The following is a 9,787-nucleotide window of genomic DNA, read 5'->3' as shown; positions in this document are numbered from 1 at the left end:
TGGTTTAGGAGGTGTCTTGCGAGATCAGGAAGGTAAATGGATCTCTGGCTATAATAGATGTCTAGATAAGTGTTCAGTTTTTTATGTCAAACTATGAGGAATTTGTAACGCCCCAAAATTTCTAATTTCGTTATTGTGAAAATATGACATGAATATCTATCAGTTTTAGTGGTTATGTGTTTTGGGAGTGTTTGGGAGGTCCCAAGCTCAAGTCTTCGCTTGGGCAAATTTTGGTATTTTGAATGAATTAGGCCTTACTCTTGTTCAGTAGGCTTTTATTTGATAGTTGGTAAAAATTTATCAGAATAGCCTTACTGGTCTGGTGGTTAAGCGGAGTGGTAGTGTGTAGAAGGTCTTGTGTTTAAGTCCCTGCGCAAGCAGGGGAATTAATTTTTGTTTAAGGCGTGTGGCGTGGTGGAGTTCAAATTAAACTGGACTGCTGAGTAGTTGTGTTTTAGTGGGTTAATAGGGAGTGTTTTTAGGAGATAATTGGGTAGAACTTATTAAAGTAAGATTTTCTTCTTATCAGTTCCCTATTTTCTTTTTTTATTTTCCCAACAAATTTTTTGACGTTAGACTTTTATTTCTCTGTCATGTCTTCTCCCTTCTTGTTCATTTTTGGTTTTTGTTCCCCTTTGGCCGAAGCTTGTTTCTTATTTTTCCCCTCTCTTTTCGTTTTTGTATTTTTTTTTGCGAGTCATCTCTTTGGGTGCAACTTTTGACTTCATCTGTTTCAGTAAGTGGAATTTTCCCCCTTAATTATCATGTTTCGATTAGGCAGTTAACAACGGGTTCGTTTTACTCTCATTTAGGTGTTGTTCAAAGGTTTTAAACGGATATTCCAGTGTGTGGAGACGACTGGTTATCAGATTCATTGCAATAAGTTTTCGAATCGTCATTGGTTTAGTTTCTCGAGTTTTATGTTGGGGATATTTGGTTTACTGACGAATCAAGTGATTAATTAAGGGATATATTGGTTAAATATAGGTTTCTGAAGGCTCGGGTTACCTTGCACAGTGAATCGATACCAGGTGTGTACCCGAAATGCAGAAATTAGGATTCGGTGAAAAGTTGAAATTGCTTGCTGTCGAGAAATAAGAGAAATAAGAGAAAATGATATGAAAATTTGTGGAGAAAGGAAATAAGGGTGTTATAAACTTGGAAATCAACATTCTGCACTAAAATAGTTTTAGACAGCAGCAATAGTCTAACTTTGAAAAATCATCAAAAATAGTGGAAATTAAGTTAGAGGTTGAATAAAATATAAAATTAAAGTTTATTGAGTCTAATTTTTCATGGAAGAAACGGTGTAAGCAATGAAATTGTAAGTTATGAGATATAATGAATTTTGTGAGACAATATCAGAATGGTTTTAGGTTCCCCTGTTCTGACTTTGGAAAATTATTAAAATTTGTAAAAAAAATAATTAGGGGCTTAAATATATATGTTTAAATCCTTAATGAGTCTACTTTTTAGAGAAACAAACGGAAACATCATCCGAATTTCGTACTAAGAGACAAATAATTTTTAGTAAGGCAAGGTTGAAGCTGTCAAACAGTAGAATAGGATAACTTTGAAGATTTTACTGTACTTATTTGATAAGCTATAATTTCTAAAAATTTTATAATAGAAAGGTATTTAAGTCTAGTTTCGAAAACATTAAGCGGATCTTAATTTGGAATTCTATAGCTCAAATTATAAATAATTTAGTGACAATAACTCAAGTAGACAGCTCTAAATGAGCATATTAGTAAATAGTGGGAACATATATGAATATTTAGCTAGCATGGGTTACGTTAAAAATGGATCACACGGCCAAGGCCAATTTGGGCGAAGTGGGCCACACGGGCACACACGGTGACCCACTCGGGCATGTGGGCTCATTTTTACCGAAATGTTTCTAAGGTTGTACGGGTTGCTCAAGTCGACTGTGAACCTACTGTAAGGTCGGTAAATGCTACTTAGACCCTTAAATGTGTGAAATTGACTGAATGATATTTGTACTGAGCATTCTAATATATGAACTGAATATATGTGCTGAAATTGCATAATAGCATATCACCCATGGTATGTTACATTGCATCAGGTTGGGGGTTGTTATTTAGAGGAAGTGTACTGAAAGGCTTTAAGCCTAATTTACTAGCAGCTTAGCTGCAAACTACTGTTTTGTGCCGCATTTGGTACTACTTGGAGTGTAGGGATGGGTGGGTTAATTATATCCCCACATGGAGTGTAGGGTTGGACGGAGATGGTGTGTAGAGGCTGGTTGGGTAGGATTTTTCTATTGCATAACTATTACTGCTACTGATACTGTGATGGGCTAAGGCCCTACTGCATTTTTGACACTGTACTGAGATAGGCTAAGGTCCAAACTGTCACTGATACTGAAAAGGGCATAGGCTCAAGACTGTTCAACTGTGCACTGTGAATACTGATTGTTTGTTTATTTCTATGGGATTACACACTGAGTTTACGTAAACTCACCCTTTTTGTTTAATGTGCACAGGTAATCCCCAGACTTAGACGGATCGGTGTGACAGAGGACTCAGTGGTGACCACAGTAATTTTTGGATTTTATGGTTTTCAATTATGATTTATGATTTGATTATTATTGATTATTTGGGTTGTAATTTAAGGACCCTCTGGAACTTTGGTTTTAAATTTTGGGTTTTTATTTATTTATTTTACTAAATAGATTTATACCTACTGGTCATAGGAAATTCGGTTTTCAAAAAGTTAAAGTATTTTCTAAACGCATTATCACTTAGACTATTTTATTAAAGCTTCCGCAACAAGGGATGTTTCAAAACAAATGTTTTAAATGAATAAAGATGACTTCCTAAGTTCTAAGAAAGGTTTACTAAGGATAATAACATGGAATATTTTCATCGTAACAACGAGGTTTCAAAAACACTATCGTGTGACATTGCCAGATACGGCCATAACATCTAGACTGGGTTTGGGGTGTTACAAAATTTTAATTTGAATATTATGCTGAGTAGGAACTTTGAGAATATTTTGATTCAAACTAATAGTATGGAAGCAACAAAGGCTATTCACGACTGTTCCATGTCATCTTCGAATTCGGCACTGATTAGGCGAATACATCAAATATTGAAGAAGGTTGGTAATTCTAGAGAGAATAATAAAGATGTTGATTGTATAGCTAAGATGACCTTTGATAGAAAAGAGGGCTTGGTAGTTCTTGAGGATCCATCTAGGGGGATATCTAATGCCTTAAGTTAATGTAAATTCTAGTTATTTTTTCCAAAAAATAAATAAATAAGTAAAATTAATTACAACTCATTTAAATCTAAAAGTATATAATTATTTTTCACAAAATAACTCGATATAAGTGATCATTTCAAGATATTTGATTAAAGATAAAATGCTAATTAGAGAAATAATATGTTAAGAAATGATATGGCTCAAAAGTTTTAGATCTTAAAAGAATGTAAAATATGCAAACCTAACCCTAAACTTAAGAATTAATATTATTCATAAAATGGTCACTAAGTTCTATAGCATGGAAAAAGCTAGGATATTAAATGTTTTTAATGCAATTTTTTTCTTTTAAAAGCGAAAAATGGGGAAAGAAATAGAATATTGACTTTTGGTTTAATCAAAATTGTTTCATACCATAACCCAAGTTGTGTCCTATACCAGATACTCATGAAACGATTGCAACTGTAAAAATAATAATAATAATAATAATAAAATGGAACATTCAAGGTGCAATTAAAACAGCATTAAAACCACTGAAACCCAATAAAATTAAAATAAATGTACTTATATATAGAACTATGAGATATGCAGGTAGCTCCCAGTGTTTCTTATTGTTCATGAGGCTTTATCAAAAACCGAGTCTAGAGTTGTCTAATAATGGATATATTCCATTTGTTCATTATATCATTGATGCCAGTTCTAAAGGTACTTCTGGTTATAATTGCTGGCTTAATCCTCGCAACTCAACGTTTTGATCTTTTAGGGTGTGATGCAAGGCGCCATTTGAATAAGGTGAGCTTCGAAACCATGTTTTTTTGTTTGAAGAAATCCATGTCCCACACATTCTAACTTTATACGTACAATATGTATGCATGTATATGCATGTAGATGGTGTTTTATGTGTTCTATCCTGCACTCATTGGTTGCAGTCTTGCTGATACAATGACTCTTGAAGGTTTAGCTGACTTGTAAGCTGTGTTTATGCTTTTGTTTCACTTCATTATTACAATAATTTTAAAAGGGTTTTTAATTTGTCCATTTTCACTGGTTTCCATGTGATCATTAGGTGGTTCTTACCAGTAAATGTGTTAATCACATGTGTAATCGGTTCAATTCTTGGATGGATTCTAGTAATAGTTACAAAACCTCCTCGACACCTATGGGGACTTGTCATTTCTTGCACTTCTGCAGGTCAATATTTAATAACCCAATATTTTTTAAATTTTTTAGATTTTTAGTTTTTTTTTCTTTAATTCATTCCAATAAATTTGTGTGGGCAGCAAATTTGGGAAACATGCTTCTCATCATACTTCCAGCACTGTGTAAAGAGAAGAATAATCCATTTGGAGAAGTAGCATCCACTTGTTCTGCTAATGGAAAGGCTTATGCTTCACTTTCTCTAGCGGTATATCATCTATTATGCTTTCTCCTTCATTATCCAGCTGAATTTTTTTGTCAATGATGAGGCTATTTTTAATGAAAAATATTTTTTTTTTGGGTAAACTACCTAGTTAGTCATCTAACTTTTTGGGCATTTTCATTTTGGTCACTCAAATATAGAAGTGATCATGGGTTGGGCTACTCGGCCCGGCCTGACGGCCTCCCAAAAAATGAGAGGGTTCAAGTAAAAATATAGGTCCAAAATATGGGTTTGGGCAAAAAAAGAGGCCCGTTTAGAAAACAGGTCAGGCCTCAGGTAGGACTTTTTTGACCCGAGCCCAGCCCGGCCCGAATTATATATTAAATATATTTATTTATTTATTTTTAATCAAATATACTTTTTATTAAATATATATATTAGACTTTTAATATGAATTATATATTAAATATATATTTTATTTTTAATCAAATATGGGCTGGGCTGGGCTGGGCTCGGGCTTAGCAATTTTCTTTCGGGTCGGGCTTGAATAAATTTTTAGGCCCATATTTTGGGCCAGGCCGGGCCCGAGCCTAGAAAATGAGCCTAAAATTTTTTCTGGGCCCGGCCCATGATCACCTAATTTAAAAAAAAATCAATAATATTAATAAAAATATCTCCAATTTTCAATTTATATATTGTTGAGGGCGAGTATATGCTTTGGAATGTCTCACTCCTTCAACAGTGGAGGTATTATTCTTGAGGTGTTTATGCTCGATTTTAGCTTCAGTTTTTTGTCTCCCTACTCCGAAGAGAGTCCAAAAGGTTCACGGAGTTTAGGTACAAAGTAGATACTCACCTTCAACATATATATATATAGATATTTATATCTTACATTCTGATTGTGTAACCTCATGTTCTCATTACTGAAACCCATTTAGTTTTGCTAATCAGTCTTATATATTATTGTGAATATAATGATTTTTTTTTATTTTGTTAACAAATACAGATTCAAATAATCTATATATGGTCTGTTCTCTATTTTCTTCTACGAATGTATGCAAACAATGAAGTTAAAGAAACCAACTCAAATAACTCCATAATCGTTGCTGCAAATGGTTGCACTAGGGATGTCTTACATGATCCTGTTGGCTTGCCTCAAATTCAAAATGACAGAAACCAAAAGGTTTTTTTCCTCTTTCTTTTATATTTAAAAAAAGGATAAGCAAGTGATCGGTCCAATCAATGCGATCTATATATAATCCAATAAATTGACATCTCTTTTAAATGTTTGGCTTATTAAAGTAACTTTTTTTTTGTTGGTTATACCTCTTGCAAGGTTTCAACTACTGTAAAGTTCAAGCAATTGTTTATGAAGATTATGAGAAGTGAGAGCTTAAGAAAGATTTTTGCACCAGCTACAATTGCAGCTGTATGGTCATGGTGTTCCCACATTTTCGTATTAGAATATAATAGATGTTATTGTGATCAATTGAAAAAAAATATTCTTGACGGATATCACTAACTTTCTTTTCTACATAGATTGTTGGGTTCCTTATCGGAATAGCAACTCCAATCCGAAAGACATTCATTGGTGATAGTGCTCCACTTCATGTTATCTACAGTGCTGCTGAATTAATAGGGTATATACATCTTAAGATTCAAGTGTGTTTGTGTGTGTTTTAATTTTATATTGGTGTATGTATGTCGACAATTTAGATTAATTTTATGTATGTACGTTTGTATACACTTGTGTAGAAATGCTGGTATCCCATCCATTACTCTGATAGTAGGAGCAAATCTTCTTAAAGGTACTTTCCAGAGAAGTTATTTTTCCCCTCTTATTCTCTTGTGCTATGTAGAATAATCTTTGGTTATAGTTTAGGGTCAACTAGACCATTAGTCATTAAATTATGGGTTGTTTTATTCACTTAACTAAAAACGTTACATTTTGGTCACTAAACTATTTGAAAATTTTCATTTAAGTCACTAAACTATTTAAAAGTTTTTATTTAAGTCAATGGGTTGTTAAGTTTTTTTAAGAAAAAAAGTTCCACCAACGAGCTCCAAGTAACAATTCAACAACCGGTACGATGGATTAGTACCCATCGATGATTAGAAGGACATGCCTTAGATTCAAGTCGATTCTACAGTCAATATTAGAGATCGGAGAAAAAAGTTACTTAAATTTTGGTTCACAAATTCGTGACGTCCAAGTTGTTTCATGAAAAAAATTGAATTGTAGAAGAGAAAGGAAAAAAGAGGTGCAGGCAGTGTGAACAGAGAAAGCCATATAGCATTGATTTTAACAACCTGGTGACTTAAATGAAAACTTTTGAATAGTTCAGTGACCAAATTGTAACATTTTTGCTAAGTGACCGAAATGAAAACTTACCCATAGTTCAGTGAGTAATGATATAGTCTACCCTATAGTTTATAATTAGACTTGTCAATTTTGATAAAGACAAAAATCTAACCCAATCAACCTAAACACAAGCTTGATTCAACGAACACAACTTTAATCTAACCCGACTGAGCATAAAAAGGCAACAACTCAAAGCGTCTCAAACTTGGAACACTCAAACCTCAAACTAAAGTGATTAGAACCTAAAGTAGACTTGAAATTTTAAACTCTAATTGACTCCAACTCAATTTGACATGATCGACTTGTATAATTGAAAGATTGACTTATTTCAATTTATTAAGGAGTCACTCTAATGAGCCTAGATTCATTATTTTCAATCTTTCAGGGTTAAGTGGATCAGGTGTACGGCCATCTGTTATTATAGGAATCCTTATCATAAGGAACATTTTCTTGCCTATATCTGGCATTGGTGTTATTAAAGCTGCAAAGCATTTGAGCCTGGTGGATGAAAACTCCTTTTATCTCTTCACTTTGTTAATTCAATATGCCATTCCACCTGCAATGAACATAGGTACATTCACTTCAACTCGATCGATAATGTACTTTCATTTCCCTAAGCTCGTCATTGTCTTCTTTGAGTACCAACCGACCCCTTAAAGCTTTTATTATCCAATAGTGCTCAAACTCGGAAAAATGAAAGTATCGATAAAAATATATACTTATTTTTATTACACTTACAATCACGCTTGACAAGCAATAAACTATGTTAATGGCAGGTACCATAAACCAGATGTTAGGAAGTGGTGAGAGTGAATTTTCAATGATTATGCTTTGGAATTATATTTTAGCAATATTTACCCTTACCTTCTGGATAGGTTTCTATATGTGGCTTGTCATTTAGAAGTTTTTGATAATCCTCTTCAATATCACTTCATGTTGCCATCTACATGTGTATTGTATTAATTTCGTATACGTAAACGACTTCGCAAATTATTTCGTGTATTTATACAAATAAATCAAATAGTTACGAATTAGTATATGAATATACTAGGATACATGCTTACTTGGTCAAGAAATTGTAGTTATACAATTCATAATCGTAGAAATCCATTTAGAATGGAATTTGAAGTCTGAACTCTCGAATGAAGTATCTCGTACACAACTAACACATTGTTGGATACGAACCTTCCCAATACAAATGCACTATGGAATTTTTCAACGCAACAATCTACCACAGTTTTGAATATGTTCGCAAGTATTTTCGAAATAATCTTATACATAACATTGCAAAGTCTAATAACTCAGATTTATTTCAATAAACTAACTCTTTGTAAACCTTAAATCATAGTTTTTGAGTGTTACTTAGAAATTTTCCAATTTCCTTTCAATTTTCAAATGAATACTCGATTTTCCAAACACCGCATTATTTCAATAAAATCACCACTAACTAAGTATATTTGTAGAAAAAACCAATTGTCTTAGTAAATTTCATAAATCTTTCCATCCTCGCATCCAACTTACCATATATGATTTAGCCTTAATTTCAAATGAAATGTTAGCTTATGATTAAAAGAGCTATCTAAATATAATTAAGGATTAGTTTATGTTGAGAGTTTATTTAGGTATACGTGAAGAGTTTAGGGTTTATTCGGGTGTAACAAAAATTATAGGGGCCTTGTTTTTAAGGTCCAAGTGTTTTTAGTCGAAAAGGACATCGATTGAAAATAAAACTGTGCTAATTTTATATTGTATTAATAAATATCATTCTCATTTTGGGACAACCAAGCCATCTTAGCTTAGCTGGTAGAACGCATGGCTTTTAACCATGTGGTTGTGGGTTTAAACTTTCCATTATTTAGTATTAAACTACAAATTATCATCTGTTATTTTCATGAAAATAAATCATAAAATGGAATTCATGAATGAAAAGTACTTTCATCTCAGTCTTGACTCTTGAGATATTATAATTTACATTTTTTTTAATTTTATAAGATAAATGAATATTTTAATTGTTTGAGGTTAATCTTGGTTTAAAGATAAATCTAATGCAACTTTGAATTATTAATTTACAAATACTTAATGATTGATTCATTTGCGATTTGAATTTCAAAGACATATGATACTTTTGATAGTGCTTTTGTCATGTCTTTTCCGCTCAAAAGCCCAAAAAAATTGAAGGAGCAACTTCCATTGCTTAAACGTATGATGATTTTATTTGTGTTACATTTGATTGGTGGCCTCCAATCAAGTGTGATTGTAATCAATGTTCATGAGGATAAGTTGAATTTTTAAATTTAAATTTTTAAATTTGATAGTTGATTTTATTTTTTAAAAATTATAGTGTTTATTTGCTTTAAAATCCAACATTTATTAATACATATTTTTTTTATTTTCGAATTTGGATAATAAGATTCTTGAAAATGGCATGAAAGGTGAATGTTGAAGTTATTCTAATGAATGCATTAATTTTGTTTTATTGATATAAGCATCTTCTAGTAAGTATGCTAACAGTGGAGAAATAATTATGGATTTAACATTTAATCCTTTGAGAATTAGAGTAGGAGGTTTGATGCAACACCAAACGTTCAAAATAATTTTAAGAATTGCCAACCATTCCAAAACCATGACAAAGATTTCTTATTTGGTTTCTCTAATGTATGTCTTGTGATGTAGAGATGGGATGAACTCAACAAGTTCTTCAATTCAACTCAGTATAAAATTATGACTCCTTTGAATTTGAATGTCTAAAATTTTTAATTTCAATTTTGAAATAATAATTGGTATGAGTATTAATGTTATTTTTTTGTCATGATTATTATTGCACTGCAAAAGTAACATTT

The 9,787-nt window shown here is 32.2% G+C and overlaps 1 protein-coding gene across 2 annotated transcripts; it reads left to right on the top strand.

The window, feature by feature from the left end:
• The first annotated feature begins 3,832 nt into the window (after window positions 1-3,832).
• LOC105775017 (protein PIN-LIKES 3) lies at window positions 3,833-8,002 on the top strand. 2 transcript variants are annotated; one of them, XM_012597562.2, is made up of 10 exons: window positions 3,833-4,017; window positions 4,114-4,193; window positions 4,292-4,416; window positions 4,506-4,630; window positions 5,592-5,768; window positions 5,922-6,014; window positions 6,125-6,225; window positions 6,341-6,393; window positions 7,333-7,518; window positions 7,724-8,002. In XM_012597562.2, exons 1-10 carry the CDS (start codon window positions 3,883-3,885, stop codon window positions 7,846-7,848), a joined length of 1,200 nt encoding a protein of 399 aa, XP_012453016.1. In that variant the 5' UTR covers window positions 3,833-3,882; the 3' UTR covers window positions 7,849-8,002. The 2 variants fall into 2 exon arrangements, with proteins under 2 accessions (XP_012453016.1, XP_052478709.1); XM_052622749.1 differs by having other exon boundaries at window positions 3,903-4,017; window positions 4,155-4,193.
• Window positions 8,003-9,787: the final 1,785 nt, after the last annotated feature.

This window comes from Gossypium raimondii, chromosome 10, assembly GCF_025698545.1.
Source record: "Gossypium raimondii isolate GPD5lz chromosome 10, ASM2569854v1, whole genome shotgun sequence".
Taxonomy (NCBI): domain Eukaryota; kingdom Viridiplantae; phylum Streptophyta; class Magnoliopsida; order Malvales; family Malvaceae; genus Gossypium; species Gossypium raimondii.
Note: the sequence above shows the minus strand (reverse complement) of the source record. Positions and strands in the feature narration are given on the sequence as shown.

What these genes read in the sequence shown, in the direction of transcription:
- LOC105775017 (XM_012597562.2), top strand. Translation starts at nt 3,883, where the DNA reads ATGGATATATTCCATTTGTTCATTATATCATTGATGCCAGTTCTAAAG. An exon ending in CTTGAAGGTTTAGCTGACTT is followed by an intron (nt 4,194 to 4,291) that starts GTAAGCTGTGTT and finishes TGTGATCATTAG; the next exon opens with GTGGTTCTTACCAGTAAATG. An exon ending in CACCAGCTACAATTGCAGCT is followed by an intron (nt 6,015 to 6,124) that starts GTATGGTCATGG and finishes TTTTCTACATAG; the next exon opens with ATTGTTGGGTTCCTTATCGG.